Source organism: Sesamum indicum, linkage group LG8 (genome assembly GCF_000512975.1).
Source record: "Sesamum indicum cultivar Zhongzhi No. 13 linkage group LG8, S_indicum_v1.0, whole genome shotgun sequence".
Lineage (NCBI taxonomy): Eukaryota > Viridiplantae > Streptophyta > Magnoliopsida > Lamiales > Pedaliaceae > Sesamum > Sesamum indicum.
This window is the reverse complement of record NC_026152.1, coordinates 4,476,765-4,494,215: the sequence shown is the minus strand read 5'-3', so window position 1 is coordinate 4,494,215 and position 17,451 is coordinate 4,476,765. Positions and strand designations below refer to the sequence as shown.

The following is a 17,451-nucleotide window of genomic DNA, read 5'->3' as shown; positions in this document are numbered from 1 at the left end:
AACCCCATGAGCATCGCCCTCCGGTTTTGCACGCACAGAACACGCACAAAATTCACACGTTGAGATGGGTGAGAAGGGGAAATACTTGGTGTTGATCGGAGCCGGAGCTCTGCTGGGTTCTGCTTTTATTTTTCTCTATCTATCCGCACAAAAATATAACAAAACACACAAAAAGCAAAAAAAAAAAAAAAATGAATCCACCCACGATGATGCAATTTTGCCGCTCAAGAATTAGCAAAATGCATATGGACCTTAAAACAAAATTCTTGTGATCTTGTCCCTCGAACCCATTTCAGTTTTATGGTTTTAACTTAAACCCCATGAGCATCGCCCTCCGGTTTTGCACGCACAGAACACGCACAAAATTCACACGTTGAGATGGGTGAGAAGGGGAAATACTTGGTGTTGATCGGAGCCGGAGCTCTGCTGGGTTCTGCTGCTACCGTTGCTATCTACAGACTACTTCTGCCCAGGTACGCAATAAACATTCTGTATCTCTCTCTCTCTCACCCACACACATATTCGGTGTATCTCTTTCTGTTTCCTTGTAATTTGTTTTGATGGACATTAATTTGTTTTTTGCTGTGTTTTGCATTAAGTTGAAACTTGGTATTAATAATTTGTTGGGTATTCTTCATTTTGCAGACGGGTGGGGAAGCAATGTACTAATGTAGAGGCGAATGAGTTGAAGGGTATGTTGATTGCTCATGTTCGGTGGTTACTATGTTACCTATAATTTTGTTTTGGATTCTCTAGACATGAGTTACTATGCGTGCAACATTATTGTCTTTCCCTTTTCTCCTAAAAGAGTTGGAAAGTGTTCTGGCTTGGGATCTTTTGGGGCGCTCTTAGTTGAACCTTTGTGTATGGTTCCATTGAAGTGGTCGTGCCTTGAGTACACTAGCCAATACGTGGTGGAGGTTTCTCAGTCAGATGAATATAGTATTAAAACTGAACTATATTTTTGCATAAAAAGCATTCCAATCAAATTATGTATTTGGTCTTATGCATATTTTCTACCTGTATGTTTCAAATTTTCTGCAGTTTTAAATTAATCTGGAATGCAATTCCATGATTCCCTATCTGAAAGGGCACATAGACACTACTTTAAATTGATTGGGAATGCTTGGGATCTGCTGCCAGCTTGTTTGTTTATGTTTTCATTTACAATTTTCAGCGTAAAATATGTGTTTTTAATTTTGTATAGGTTTTTGTGTGAAAATGAGAATATGTTTGGATAGTTACTGATATTGTGCTTTATGTTGCTTTATGTTGTTAGTGATGTCAAATCAATATATTTTTTTATTTGATAACGATGATAGTTTTATTTTTTTATTGTTAGTGGTGTCTCATCAAGTACATTTTTTATTCAAATAAAATGAAAATTAATTTTTTTATTGATTTAGAATTGTTAGTGATGTCATGTGAAAGCATTATGAAAAAAGATCTGTTCTTTAGTTTATAAAATTAATGATTGAAAGAATATTATGTATATGTATGAATATAAAAAAGTAACAATTGGGAATAGAATGATAGGAAAACATTTCCAATGAGAATATGCATAAACAAATACGTTTTCACTTCAATTATTGTTTCAACAACTCAAAATTGAAAATGAAATATAGACAAATATGCTTCTATAACCTTGTTCGAGTATTGAAACGCAAATGTCTGGCATGCAACTCATACTAACCAATCAAATTCTAAAATCCGCACTAAGAAGTGCTCTAGTCTATAGGAGCATGACAGTATGGTCTGCAACCAGAGTTTATCATCAAGTCTGTTAATAGATAAGCTTAGTTGTTTTGCCTTTTAAACGTTTGTCGATTTTTTCGCAATAAGCAAGTGTGCTTCTCCACAGAGTAGAAGTGCAGTTGGTCAGATTGGTTATCTTACCCCCCATATTTGTAGGCAGCTGAAACTTGTGTTGTCATATGGAGGAAGACATTCTACATATTTATAGTTATTGCTCATTATGGGAGTGCTTTGCTATTGTTTCATAGACTATTTTATCTAATGAACTTCTAACAGGTGGAGCATTTCTTTTTCGTACAGATCATAAGTTCATGGAGGACGTGAATCACAACACAGTTGTTCCCGACCTGCTAATGGATGAAATTGTGTCCGAACAACTGACAAGGTAAGATAAGTCTTATTCTCTGATATCTGATTATGTAAATAATGAGTAAGTGGTGTAAGGGATAGAGGATTTCATTGCTAAGGTATCGTTTATCTGACAATTGTTGGATTGAGACACAGCCCCCTAGTAGGAAAGAAGGAATATTAACTGGAGGATTCATTTGCTTCTGATATGCTGAATTGTCAAACATGCTCTTCTGTGATTTTAATCTGAATGAATAGATACAGGATATCCATGGCCGGCGAGAGCTTGGCTACTGGGAACAATCTTCTCCCTTTGGAAACTCTTATATAATTTAGTTGCATGTCATTTAGTTCATGGAAGGACTCTTATTTCTGAACTATTTAAGGATCATTTAATCTTTCAATAATTACTGTGAGGTCTACAAGCTGTGATTGATGCTGTGCTGGGTTGTTTAGTAGCTGACAATATAAAAAGATTCTCATTGAAGCTGTTTCTTTCGTCAGGAATATTCAGTTCTTTGGTCTGGAACACCAGAAAAAAGTGGTATCTTCGTACGTTGTAGTGATTGGCCTAGGAGGAGTTGGGAGTCACGCTGCATCTATGCTTTTGAGGTCTGGTGTAGGCAAGCTTCTCCTTGTGGATTTTGATCAGGTACACTCAGTTTATAAACATTTCCTCCTAGTTGCCACTACGCCACACTGGACAATTTTTCTAAATCATCTCTTAATCATTTCTCTGATTGTTATATCATTTACCAAGATGTAAGAAATGAACGGACAGTTTAGGCAACAGGAAGTTCATTATATTTTCGACTTCACTTAGAGTTGATCTGATATTCCTTTAGTCTTACAATAGAAGCCCTAAATGCTATATATGGCTAAAATTTTATTTCCACGGTCCTTAATGAATGCAGATCTGATGTCATTCATTGTTCATGTAGTTATGTGAGATTGTTAAGGATTCTTTATTTGCTACAAATTCTAACCACTTATAAATGTTTAATCTACTTAATCAGTAATAGTTATCGTTCATTAATTGTTTGTAAAGGTCTCAGTTTCATCATTGAATAGACATGCTGTTGCAACAAGAGAGGATGTGGGTACCCCAAAAGCCCTATGTCTGAAGAAGCATTTCTCGACAATTTTCCCAGAGTGCCAAGTCGATGCGAAAGTGCTGCTATATGATTCATCATCTGAAGATGAAATTCTATCTGGGCAGCCTGACTTTGTCCTAGATTGCATTGATAACATTGATACAAAGGTAACATATATTTCTTGTTAATTTGTATTTTCATTTTACCTAACTTGAACTATTAATTTCTAAACTCCTGAGTTGTTAATTCTTGATGTAATTGTAAAACTCCAACCTGCTATGATCTTCACTCTGGGCTGAGATATAAGTAGAAAATGCCCTTAGTTGATTATATGTACGAGATGTATCTTAAAACAGGTGTGTGGCTTCTTGCTCTTATTATATTTTTGCATGTTTCAACTCTGCATTTAATACAGTTGGTCCTAGATCTTAGTATTAGTTCATTAGATTTCTGGTATTGTAATGAGACTTTATTGGATTTATATATTACGTATGACATACTTCATGGAGACTCTCAGCAGTCATCATAACAAAATCTTAACATCAATATATCATAAAGCAATTATGTCTGGTCAAATGGACAATATATTCATGGCCTTTACCCATTAAAGATTTTTTATATCATTCTGGAGGCTACTTTTAGTTGTGCCTTTTAAATTATGTAGGCATTTTGTTTCTGAAGTTCACAATCCAGTTATCTAAATAAATGATAGTCTTATACCATCAATTTTGAATTGCATAAAGTTGTTGATTGATTGTGGCTTTTAGGTGGCACTTCTTGCTGCATGTGCACGGAGGGGTTTGAAGGTTCTATCTGCAACAGGAGCTGGGGCAAGAGCTGATCCAACAAGAATCCGCGTGGCTGACTTAAGAGAATCGACCAATGATCCACTTTCTCGTGCGGTAATGGTTATCCTGTGATTTTTGAATTATATTCTTTGTCTCCTCAAATAGATGTTGCACTTGGTTAACATGTTATGTACGAAATTGTGACTACTTATGCTTGATAGGATCCATCTGTGCATTTCTCTTCAGAAGTTAAATTAAAATTAGTTTCTATGGCTTGACTGGTAAAAAATCTTTTTCTGTTAGAAGAAACTAGATGAAATTGGAAACTTTCCTTCAAACAAGATATTGCATGTAAAAGTTGAACCAATGAAAGGTGGTCATTTATGCTGTAATATGTAGTAAAACTTTCGTTTTCAAGAAATTGTACCTCTACCTTCATATGGATGACCTCATTTCAAGTGGCACAAGGATTAGGCAAGAGTTGGAAAGGTGGGAATCTTATTCAACTTCCATTTTCACCCTTCAACGTGGTTAAGAATCATTTTCAATAATAAAAGTACTCAATGTTGAAGAATAATTTTCAACAGCGGAAGTACTCAATTATAGGTTTTAATGATAATTAGTTAATGTAGGAAATGGAGCTTTCTGTGTGGGCAACCAACAAAAAGATGCACTTCTTCAAAATTAGACCTAGTGACTAACAAGCAAATCACTGTATGAATGTGGACTCTCACATCATGAACTACTAATTTATTCGAAGATAAAACTGCTTATTTATCACATTGTATAATTGATGGATTTTCTACCCTTTGGGGTTTATGTCTATCCCATAGTTCTCATTTGTGAATGAGATTAAGTTTATGCGAATGACACTGAGAGTGGTACTGTACGCAATGATCATGTATATCATCTTTACGTGTTATCTTTTCTCTTTTGGCTAATTCTGATACCTTATTCGGTTGATATGGCTTCATAAATTGGGAGGAGGATATCTCGGTTTTACATTAATAGGTTCATTCAATCTATATAATAACGTCCTGGAAGCTTACCAAACACTTTTACTTGAGAGAAAAAAAAATGTGGTGAACATAAAATTGGAGAAAATGTTACTGCCCAAAGGATGGGTAAAGAAGAACACGGGAATCCTCTGTCTGTCTCTATGCAGTCAATACCGGTTAGCATTGATGCATTCTTTATGTTCTAATGAAAAAGAAGGAAACTGCAGAGCACATATCATATCTCCACTCTTTTCTTTTAGAGTCCTAATTTCATTGTGTAAACTTCATTGTGGAGGCTAAGTTTGAATTTGGATTCAAGATCGATAACCATTTGATAAAGGGATGGTAGAAGGCAGCCATGGGCCAAGTTACCAAGTCCCAATTCACGATAATAGGAACATCTGGATTCACCTAATTAGTAAGAAAATACTGAGAGTTCCCATGAAACAATTGTTTGAAGTTGGACTGCTCTATCTCATTTAAAGTTTAGAAAATTTTCCCTTATAGCTCTCAAGGATACTTATGAGTGAATTATCGTATATCAGTATAGCGATGAAAGCTAGTGCATTGTGAATATTACTTTTGTTCTTGTATTTTCACTTGTTTTATATTAATTTTTGGTTCTGAGTGATACATTATGATGTCCTTGATCTTTTGTTGACTGAATTCTTTCATTGCAGCTCATTTTATGTTTAAAATCTTTCTCTGGACATCTTGTGGTCTGGGACTGGATGTTTTTAATTGTCTCCATTCTTTATTTTTTAGCACACAAAGCACGAGACTGCTGTTGCCGGAGTCAAATTATTGGCATCTGATTTCTTTGAATTGGCCATTAGTGGTCGAGATGAACTCTCATAAACATCATTTTTCAGGTTAGACACCGTTTAAGGAAAGATTACGGTATTGAAGGTGGTATTCCTGTAGTTTTCTCTTTGGAGAAACCAAAAGCGAAATTGCTTCCTTTCAAAGGACCAAGTGGAGAAGAAGAAAATCCTTCAGATTATCAAGTAAGCACTTTATACTTTCCTGTAGAATACCTAGGCTGTTTTCTTTTTATGATTAGTTGTATTCTTACTTAGTTACTCCAAAAAAATTGATCCCTTTGAGCCCAAACTTTATCAGAAGTTACCTTTTTATCTTTCCAAGCATGAAAAATTCTCAACCAAAACTTGGTGCAGTCTAATCTTCTAAAGTCGCCAATAACTAACAACTTGTTGAAATTGATTATCAGATTGTTCCGGGTTTCCGCGTTCGCATCATTCCAGTCCTTGGAACCATACCAGCAATTTTTGGACAAGTTATGGCTTCATATGTTGTAACTCAATTAGCTGGACTGCAAGTTCATATGGAACCAGTTGTGAATTTTGATATGGATCATTATCGTGTCCTCCATCAGCGCCTCATCGAGCATGAAGAGTTACAATATGGTACAACAATACAAGTTCAGGTACTTCATCCTAGATTTCCACTACCAAATTCTATAACTTCCTCTCTGACATGAGGGGTCTCCAAAAGATTTGCTATATTAGATTTAGTGGTTGTATTTCTGTTTGGAGTATGATTCTCAATACCCATATTAAAGGTAATATCTCCAGTTCGAGAGAATTGGTACCATGATATAAAGCAATTATATCTTGGAAATGGAAGTATTTGAGATCTGTTAGATGATTTATTAAAATTGGAAATATATTAAATAGGAGAAGGAAAATGAACATCTGGGCAAATCTTAAAATTCAACATTACATGTCCTAGAACCTGAGAACTCTAAAATGAACTCTAACACCAACTTTGATGAGGGTGTAAGGTATGATAGTTCCCTAAGTACTAGTTGGATTTGGTGGTGACTTTTAGGGCTGCCTAGTTCATTCTTTTCCCAGATTGTTCATAGGTTAGACGCTTAAGTTGCGTTACTTTGGTGTCCGGGGTTTCTTATGCTATACTCCTCATGAACAATTCAGTAGCTCTGCTGTTGGATGTTGTGTTAGCGTCCTACTTCTGTGTGATAAATTGCAGAATATATTTAAATCTGGTGAAAGGCCTCAGAGTAGGGATTCCAAGTTGTTCCATTTTATCTTTTCGTCATGCTTTCACTGTTTTTTCTTTTAGTTTTTTCTTTGTCTAGTTGGTTTACTTGAATGAGGCTAAAGGTCGCTTGATTCGATGTAAAGTGTTATGCAGATATCAGTTCTTTTCACTAAGGCTATGTTTGGATGGAATGTTTTGGATTTGAGGAATGAATTTTGAGGAAGGATTTCAAATAACTTCGTATTAAATGGATTTGAAATCCATCACCATGTGAGACAATATAGTATGTGAAATTCTTTAAATTATCCAAACAAGTTAATGGATTTATTATTATGAATTTGTAATCCTTAGTTTCAAATCCGTCAATCCAAATACAACATAAGTTTAGTACTAATCTCCTTAGAAGGATACTTGAGAAACTAAAGAGAAATATTAAATTGACAAATTACTTCCATATGGGTTGCGATCGGTCATTGATTCTCTTATGGACAACAACTACATACTGCAACAGCAAATGGTTTTTGGACCATCTTATTGATAAATACCATCCTGTCTAATTCACCAGAAATGGTAAAAAAAATAATAGTAAATGCATTTATCATGCATTTGTTATATGCATAATGTGTTTCACATATTTTCAACTCTTCTAGGTCGATGTTGAGGAGGTTATGTATGTAGCCAAAGAGTTGTGGCACGGCCGAAGTGCAAGAGATCAATCGCCTAAAGATGTTGGACGTGGAATGTGGCGTTCAGTCAATGAGTTAATACTAATCAGGTATGGATATTTATGAAAGATTTTAGTTGTAGTAGACAAAAGTTTTTCTAGAGGGGTTGAAAATGAAGCCATAACTGTAAAGTCATCTTCACAACTAGAAATTGTTTAGGTCTTACATAAATGTCTCTAATAGTCTGTCCAAACCTGGTTGATGATTTGAAAACCTGATAAACAACTTGTTTCTGTGTCCTGTGTCCTGTTTCCTGATTTGATTTGATTTTTTTTTTTTTTTTTGATTGCTCAAATTATGGAAAGACTGTGAGAGGGTGGAGGATCACATATGAATATGACTCATGTATTTAGTCAGTGAAGCATTTCTTGTCATGAGTTTGTATGACTAGGTCATTGTTTTTCGGGTGAACAGCAATTTACCCCTGTGATACTGAAAATGAGCAAATTACCCCCATATGAAAAAGAAATAGTAATTTACCCCACTATACTTTTTAAAGTGAAGCAATTTACCACACTTTTCCCTTTGTTTTTCTCTCTTTCTTTTACCCTCTCGTACCGATTGTATTTTTAGTAGTGTTAAATTATTAGGTCTGGTCACATGGATTATAATTGGGTTTATGTTCGGCCAGGTCATTTACACAGGAATTCACTGACTCTCTTGTTTGTAGTTAACTCCACACGACCACATTAAGGTTGTGAAGTGCACTGTCTTATAAGACTGTCATACATATTTTTAAATTTTTTATGTTATCGTTTTGTTTTTTATTAAATAATGCAATTGGCAAAGGCTTGTTTAATGTATTAGATTTTGGCATTGATACCCACAACTTAATTAATGTGGTAGTCTCTTGTCAGCTTGCCACATGAATTTGGCTATCTTTAATTTTTAAAAAAAAATCGTAAAGGAAACAGGTTGTGGTCCTATCCCTAAATTGATGTTCATAATGTATGGAAACAAATGAAGGGAGGTTTGCACCAATACTCCTGTCATTTAAAAGGGATTTCAAGCGTCCATAGCTGCAGTTTCCCAATTTATGAGATTCGAAACTCATGCTAATTCCAGGAAATATTGTTGACTTGAATTCATCATTTCAATTTTGACAGTGATTGAACATATTAGTTTGCATGAATTAGTATCTGGAATTAATCCGTGACTTATATATCATTTCAAATTTCTCTTTAGTTGTATTACATGTACCTGGTGGTGTAAAACATATGTGTAGGCTTATCATTTGCGACGTAAATGTTTATTGTATATGCTAATCATTTTTTTAATATACGACATCATTTCAGATGGGATCGTACGAAACCAGCTTCCGTCTCAAATCTAATTCTCCTTAAATTTAAAGAGGTATGCATATGACAGGCTCAGTTGTGTCAAGTCACGGAAATGATCTTTTTCAGCAGTTACACTCTTGCAAATTTGTTAATATCAGAAGCTGTTAGTTTAATTATTGACCTATTGAAAATTTACGATATTCATAAGAAGGCAAAACAAAGGATCCATGTATGTCGTTGCAATTTAGGTTATGCTGGTGTTAGGACATCTATAAACATGATTAAGCTTTGAAAAGTTGATACTATATAGTGTGTTGAAGCTGAAAAGTTACAACTTAGAGTAACCTGTATGAATTGATTCTATGAACGTATGACCTCAAATATTGAGGCAAAATTAGTAAACTATGCAACTATTTATAACCATGACTAGGATTACAACAGTAAGCTCTCAAGAGCTATAAATTTTTCCTCATGAAATTATTACCTTCTGCAAACATGAATATTAAGCTGAGCAGTCATTTTCAATGTAATTTGACTGTTGGGAATCAATTTAGCTCCTATTTTGTACGACAGTGAAGAAAAAATACTATAAAACTAACAGATCCCCAAAAACTCACTTTCTTTTTTTGCAGGCTGATGAACACGAATCAAGATCACTGGATGAAATAAAAGAAAACGAACCAGAATTTTTTGCTAGAGTGACATCTGTGTTGAAGCGAGCTGAAATAGACTTTGGTTTGTGATTCCAATGACACATACTTGAATGGTTCAGACTCACTATACATCGATTTGAGGATGGGGAAATGATCTGGGATTCACAGCGGATGTATGAAAATTGCATGGCAGATATAGTTTTATGGTTAGAAGGATAGTTTTGTTAAAGACTTAATTTTATAGTTCTTGCACTCCCACAGAAGTAGGTGAAACTTAGGAATAGGTTGGGCTGGAAGCAGCTCAGGTTTAGCTTGAGTTGTTCATCTGTTCATGAGAAACTGTAATGTATTACTTAGATTCAAAAGTAATACCCTTGTGTAAACTGAAATCTTGTATTGCTATGGTCCTTCTGAGATTAAAAATGAATTCTCTCTCGGAAATTTTGCATTTTGTAATAATTCTTTTATACTATGTTTGGTCTCGAATATCTTGGGAGTTATAAGTTCAAATTTATACTTGCTAGATAATTGTATTACACTTAATTTTAAAGGTAAATTACAACTAGTTTATTTGAGCTTTGGCATAATTATAAATATTTTTTTATTGTCTCAAAAGTTACAAGTACTCTTTTTGATGTTTGATCAAATTGTGTAATCTTTAGATGCAGGCTTGAAATTGTTAATTTTGCTTTTGTTGAATTTTCTTATTTTTAAAAAAAAAAACCTTTAAAAATTGAATAATAATTGGGTGAGATGGATGGAAATTTTAAAATTTTGTACGAAAATTGTTCACTTAGTTTATACAAAATAAAAATAAATAAATTTATAATTCATAGTCTATAAGGATATTTTGGTCAATTTACTATAAAAATTTAATGAAAAATTAACAGAGGATAGTGTATTCGGTTAGTTCTTAGGCGACAGTTAAAATTATGAAGGTATTAGTAATTTTTCATATAGAGAGAATTTATAATTATATAATCTCATAAGAGCTCGTTATAATATATTCTAATTTGAAATCCTTTCACACGGATTTTGAGAAGTCTTTGGATCTTAAATATATTTATTACTATTGAAATATTTTAGCTTTAAATTTTTTCTTCAAATCTACATTTCAATCCAAAAACAATTTTGGAATTTTCAACCATAATTCTTCATCAATACTTATTTATTATTTTGCACTAATAGAATGAATCCCATAAGAACTAACACCTTGAAAAGTTCTTGTATTGGACCCTTTTTAAAAGAGGAAAATAGACAAGAAAATTGTAGTTATTGTTGTGATACAATTAAGTATTTAAGAAGAGCAATTCTAAATTTTTATAATGTACTTTTTGGTTTTTTCTGTATAATTCTGTATTATAAAATGTTTTAATATTTGATTATTGTTCACCAACAATACAATATAATGTATAGAAAATCGGTGCTTCTGTGTGAACTCGTCATATCTATAAATGAATGAATTTCATTACAACAATTAGAAGTAATTAATATATAACTTTATTTTGTTTACAATTATAAGAATTGTAATTGTCTTGACTTATATTTAAAATTTTGTGGACGCAAAGACCACATGCCTTATCTTCTAGTATCTGTTGACAGTTCAACCTCCCAGCCTCGTCATCTTGAGGTTGCCATCGAGCTCACACATCCTGAGATCATAGCCCAGCTGCACGTCACGAGGTCGCTGATACTGAGGTTGTGTCCCAGGTCGCGAATATCACAGCTGTGGTTATTTTAGACACGGAATAGATATCTTAAATACGGGACAAAGTAATCATTTTCTTTGTCTTTTATGTAACAGAATTTATTAGTTAGTTAGGGTGATTATGCCCATTGTATATTTAAACCCTTGTGTACCTTCCACATTAAGGTTGAACGTCTTTTATAGAGAAAAATTGAGAGCAGTTCTTCCTATAATGGCTTCCATTTTGCATTTTAGTCTCTTTAACTACGTACAATTTAATAGTATTTACAAATTGATAAATTTCATTACAATATTTAGACAGTGTCAAAATTGCGAAAAACCTTGATCGTATCTATAGATGAACAATCGTTCCCAACAACAAACATAATCCACAAAATTAATAAGAAAAAGAAAAAAAAATAAAAGAACAAGGCAAAATTTTCACATTCTAATTGCAACTCCTTGAAATTTAGAAGGTAGAAGAAAGCAATTCTTAGAATTTCGGACTGCCATTCAAATCCCATAGCTTGACTAGTTGAAACCACATTTATAAGAAACAATGCAACATATAAAAGTGGTAATAAATCGTATCTTGTTCAAGAATTAAATAGATAAATTAACAATCGTATTAACAATTATATATAACCAGAATAGAGAAAATTTTATTAAAATTAATTAAAAAGTAATTTTAATAGATATGATTGTTATATCTATTAGTATATATAAATTGTTAAAAGTTACAACATATAATAACATTGTTAAAAGTGGTTTCTCAAATAGAGAACAAGATTTTTTTTTATTTTTTTTTTAAGGTTGAGATGAGAACGTGGGAAATCATAGAAAGGTTTAAAATTTTAGTATAAGAACTACTAATATTATGTTGAATTTCTATTTTTGTCCTCCACAAATTATAGAAAGAAATTTGGAAATGAATTATGCAAAAACAAAGAGTAAATTTTGTAAAAATATCTAAAATAACTTTCATTCTAAACAGAAAAGAGTCTTTCTTTTTCATAATTAGTACAGATGTTTTGAAATTTGGTATGGTGATTGAATTGGATAAATTATCGGTTCACTAATTCGATCAATTGGATTGAATTGAAAAAAATCGATTGACTCAAAATATATTGTATATGTATGTATATATATTTACAACATATCAATATTATACATCAATTGCTTAGATAAATATAATTTAATAGCAATTTATAAAATTGGTACAATCTATAACAATTTAACGGTAAAAAATTAACCAACCTCTTAAAAGAAGCAAATTAAATTAAAACTCAAACTAAAAAAAATGTAAAATTTAAAAACCCACAAATTCTTGAACTTTGAAAGCTTTGTTGCTTTCCCTTTTGAATCAATAAGGGAAGAAAACCCTACAAGTAGCTCATTGTCGTACATTGAAAAAGTATAAATCAAACTTAAGCACTTTAAACTATAGATATGGAAAAGGTTAAGCCGAACTTATTGGGAAAATATAAGATAAACTTAAGCACTTTAGACTACAAATATGAAAAAGTTTAAGTCAAGCTAATTATCCCTCATTGGAAAAGCAAAAGCAAGCTTAAGCATTATAGGCTTTAAATATGGAAAAACTTGAGTCAAAAGAATATATATATTTCACAAAAAAAAAGGGATTGAAACAACTTTTGTTCGGTGCCACCGGTTTTCAATAGTTTTGGTCGGTTTTGACAGGTCAGCATTGGTTTTACCTTACTGGTTTTGGGCATTTATGAACCAACCTGAAAACATGGCCGATTTTTGATTGAACCGGTCGAATCGATCAGTCCGGTCCAATTATGGAAATATTATTTTTGTAATACTTAAGCATCATCTAATTGTTTATGAAGGAGAATTGATGTTGGCCTCTTTGTATTGATTAAAGTCACTTGAACTTTTCTTACATCATCACTTTTGTTTGTTCAGGCTATTGACAAGCTCAAAGTGAATGTATCATAGTAAACCAAGCTAATAATGTTAGATATGAATTGGGAGCAAAAATGTGGAAGGATGAGAATGGGTAGAAAATGAAGGATATGTTTTTTTATTTTTATTAGAGCGAAGAAAGGGTTTCATGCTTTTACGCATCGAGGTAAAAACTGGAGAGACGAAAAGCCGTTCTCAATGTCACGCTCCATGCATTTTCCGGTCGAATTTCCGACGGATTCCACCTTAGGGTGCAAGATGCAAGGTTTTGTTTATTTAAAGGGTGAAAAGTGCAAAAAATACAATTTTAGGGTGCAATGTGCCAATAGAACATATATAGGGTGCAATATGCCAATTGCCTGCTTTCTCTCTAAAACTTATTGTAATCACACGTACGCTCTATGTGATTTAAAAATTACAATTAGTGTCCTCAAGATTTATTTTTATTTAATAAATAGATCTTCGTTAAGCAAAAATCACCAAATTTATTGATATAGTAAAAATAAAAAATAAATAAAAATTCATATTTAACACCAATTGACTTATTACTGACTTACCGCAGGTCAAACAAATCTTTTTAGAAAATTTTAACTAACAGAAGATTATGCTTATTAGATGAAAACAAATGTAAAAGAACTAGACATAATTTTAAAAATCATACGAGATTTATTTATAATTACACCGTATGTTCAAAGAAGAAAGTATAAAATTATACCGAGTTATCATATCCTTCTCATGCTTTGTTTTGTTTGTCTGTTAAATTTTGCACAGACTGGGATAATCGGCCTAACACACAACCAATCAACTAATGATACTGGGTCAATAATTGCATTGCATTGCACGACTTTTCTTATATCCCTAGAGACTAAGAGATGCTTACAGCATATATTGACAAATAAATAGATGCCTCTAGAGAACACTAAGTTAAGAACAATGCAACGAAGTTAAGTTCAATTACACCGCTAGCAATGGTGAAACGGAAAATTACTCAGCATGCATATATTAAATAAAGCACAAATGTCTACAGCTTTATGCCAGACCACTCCTTTCCTAACTATATATGACAGCACTGTTGTGTATAAAGAAGCTGGAAAACGTAAACCGTGCAGTACTTCCCAACTAAACGTCCGTGTGTTGAAAAATGTTTAAGTGCTTGTTTGATTGATGAATTTCATTACCTTCAGGAAGGCAAAACCACTCTAGCTCATAGACACGTACATTGTCGTTAGCTGCTGCCAGGAGGTTTGCAGTTTCTAATAGTCGACTAAGGTTAAAGCTAAATAACGGTACAAGTTAAATTTTCGGCAGCTCTGTATTATGGAATTTTTCAAGTTTCCAGCAGTCAAACATGTACTACTCACAGTGTAGGCAGGCGCCACGGCAAAGCAAAGAAAAGCTTGATAATTGGTCAAACTGGAAACTATCGAGGACAATTTACTTGGGTGGAAAGCAGCTGCACTGCAATTTCATTAAAACCACTTCACCAAAAGCTTCAATCTGTGACGAGCAGCAAAGCAAGTTAATGAAGGGAACAAACTACAGCAAAGGATATCTATATTCTGAGACAGAAACAAGCCAGGATTAACTAGTCAATATATCGAAGCTATAGAAATGAATTGACGTTTGGCTCTTATAGAGGCATTAGGAGCATTTCGATCAAGAGAGACAGAGAGAGAATCACCTGCAAATGAAAAGGAAGTGTTTAAAGATGCTTTGATCTCCAATCAACTTTAAAATTCTCATCGTCTTCATCATCACTTGATGAATCTTTGTGGTTGGATTCCTTGCCTGTGACTTCAGTATCTTTAGCACCACCAGCAAATTTAGAAGCCCTAAGTTCCAGCTTCTTCCTTCTTAACATTTCCACTCTCTTGATATAGCCCCTGCAAAAGCAAAGACCAAAATAAACATTGCTCGAGCTACAGAGTAGGTAAAGCAGACTGAGGTCCAGTAATTGCTTTACCCATTGATAACTTACCTCTGTTCAACTGTCTCCTCCTCTTCAATCATCTCAGCTGCGTCAAACTGTAAGATCAATGCCAATAATGTGTCAGTGATGCATTTACTCAGTGTACAAACCACATAGGAGGCTTGTTGAATACTTCAGTTTATCGATGTAAGATCAGGGAGACAATGTCTGACCTCTTCTTCCTCCAAACGATTATCTACCTCCTGTAAATCCTCTTGGATTAACTTTTCAAACTCCTTGTATTCATCCCTGCCAAATTGGTGGTGAGAACAAAAAAATCAAATAAAGGGGATCTAATTATTGAAATTGAGAGGAAATATATTGTTCTTCAGCATACAACTCAGATAAAGCAAAGCAAATGAGAGCAGTAACATTCAGCTAAACTTACAGAAGCCTAAATTTACTTTTTCTTCTCCTTCCTTACATCTAAATTATATATTTTTTCATCCCAAACCTACTTCTAAGGGGATCTAATTATTGAAGTTGCGAGGAAATATATTGTGCTTCAGCATACAACTCAGATAAAGCAAAGCAAATGAGAGCAGTAACATTACAGAAAACTAAATTTACTTTCTTCTCTCCCTTAAATCCAAATTATATACTTTTTCATCCCAAAACCTACTTCTATTTGTGCACTAATTAGATATATAAACCTTTCAAACAGCTAAAGTGAAAGCATTATTCATACAACTTAGAATTTGTCCAGTTGGCGTGCAAAATGAAGAAGAAAAAGTAGTAGTAATAATAATAATAAAGGGCAATTTGGATGTGTAAGAAATAATCATGTTTGGTTAGATAGAATAAACAACAGCAAGAAGTGAAACGAGATGTATTTGAAACCCCTCCAGATTCCAATTTCGTCTGAATCCAAAATTGGGCTGGAAAATGGAAATACAAAGCTGCAAAAAAAAACTTACTTGTTTAAGTTTTTATCTACCCTATTATCCTTAAACACAATTTTCCTGTAACCATCCTTCATACTATTTATTTTGCAAAATGATATCTATATATTCTCCTCCATGCCGTCATCCCTGATAAAAGGGAAAAAAACACAATGCTGCCAATTGATCGATAGGAATCATGTGGGACTCAAAATCCATTTTCTTGTCTAATATTCTTTATTTACAATTTGGTAAGTAGAGAACTCATAAAATAAAATTATATTCAAGATAAGGATTCAAAAGGAAATCTTACATTATATGGATAGAAAGGGAAAATTAATTATTTTAGTAACAATTTATTCATTTTTAGCACAAAATAAAGAGAAAATTGTTAATTGATATACAAAAATTAACTCAGTTCCTTTTAAATTCTTGTCACACCAAATAAGGGGATGTATACTTCACATTGGATCATACCAACAATTTGGAGGAAAGTATAATTCTCTATCATGTAAAGCAAATTTCACTCGCTTTCCCCCTCTAACTTCCCCTTTCCACTCATCTCGTCAAACCAAATGGAGCCTTTGTATTATTTAACTAGCATGTACATAATTTGTAGTCTTCCTACATTGATAACATTGACCATAGTCAATGTAACCTTTGTTAGAAGTCGTCTAAGATGAAGGAGTGCCAACATAGAGCATCTTTATCAAGACTCCATCTACCACCCTAACAGCCCCCAAGGCCCAACCCAAAAAAGAGCAAAAAACATCAATTTTAACAAGAAATTTCATGATGAATTCTAGTCTACCACACACAAATAATGCATCACCACCAATATAACTTGCCAGCCTCGATTCATAAACTACAACATCCTCAACTGGCATTATAAAATCAAATATGTCATTAGATGTAAAACTGAGATCCTGGAAACGAAATTGCCAATTATTGTACCAAAAAGCTGAAAATTTAAGTCCTATATATCTCAGCAATCTTCAGGATATAGTTTTAAAGAAGTTCTCATATTTAGAACTTTGGCTCATCAGTTCACCAGACTTCAATCACTAAAATGACCATGTAAGCCACCTTTTTTATATTGTTCCATCATTTGCACCGGCATCATTGTGATATTGATAGATTCAAACATCCATTTTAAAGACAATAACTGGAATTTACCTTGAAGCCAGTGGCGCCAAGAAAATCTAAGGTCATCGAATATTGGTAGCAGTGCAGTGTCCTATAAACTGAAGATTCAGTCAAGGACTCTAGTGCTTACACAACAAGCTAACCCGCCCGATCTCTGAGGGAGCAGGCAG

General features: G+C 33.4%; 2 protein-coding genes across 2 annotated transcripts in view; one reads left to right on the top strand and one right to left on the bottom strand.

Annotated features, from left to right (window-relative positions):
* LOC105167759 (tRNA threonylcarbamoyladenosine dehydratase) lies at positions 42–10,107 on the top strand. The gene is made up of 12 exons (XM_011087577.2): positions 42–85; positions 400–473; positions 646–692; positions 2,056–2,140; positions 2,608–2,755; positions 3,152–3,364; positions 3,965–4,099; positions 5,856–5,990; positions 6,215–6,430; positions 7,659–7,783; positions 9,029–9,086; positions 9,646–10,107. The coding sequence occupies exons 1-12, from the start codon at positions 65–67 to the stop codon at positions 9,754–9,756; spliced, it is 1,368 nt and encodes a 455-aa protein (XP_011085879.1). The 5' UTR covers positions 42–64; the 3' UTR covers positions 9,757–10,107.
* LOC105167757 (zinc finger protein 830) overlaps positions 14,196–17,451 on the bottom strand; it is a 7,362-nt gene continuing 4,106 nt past the window's right edge. The window contains exons 6-9 of the mRNA XM_011087576.2: positions 15,428–15,503; positions 15,264–15,310; positions 14,967–15,168; positions 14,196–14,782 (exon numbers count right to left, since the gene is read on the bottom strand). Of these exons, the coding sequence (XP_011085878.1) occupies positions 14,988–15,168; positions 15,264–15,310; positions 15,428–15,503 (304 nt within the window). The 3' untranslated portion in view covers positions 14,196–14,782; positions 14,967–14,987. The remainder of the gene's footprint in view (positions 14,783–14,966; positions 15,169–15,263; positions 15,311–15,427; positions 15,504–17,451) is intronic.

What these genes read in the sequence shown, in the direction of transcription:
- LOC105167759 (XM_011087577.2), top strand. Translation starts at nt 65, where the DNA reads ATGGGTGAGAAGGGGAAATAC. An exon ending in ATGATCCACTTTCTCGTGCG is followed by an intron (nt 4,100 to 5,855) that starts GTAATGGTTATC and finishes ATCATTTTTCAG; the next exon opens with GTTAGACACCGTTTAAGGAA. An exon ending in TTCTCCTTAAATTTAAAGAG is followed by an intron (nt 9,087 to 9,645) that starts GTATGCATATGA and finishes CTTTTTTTGCAG; the next exon opens with GCTGATGAACACGAATCAAG.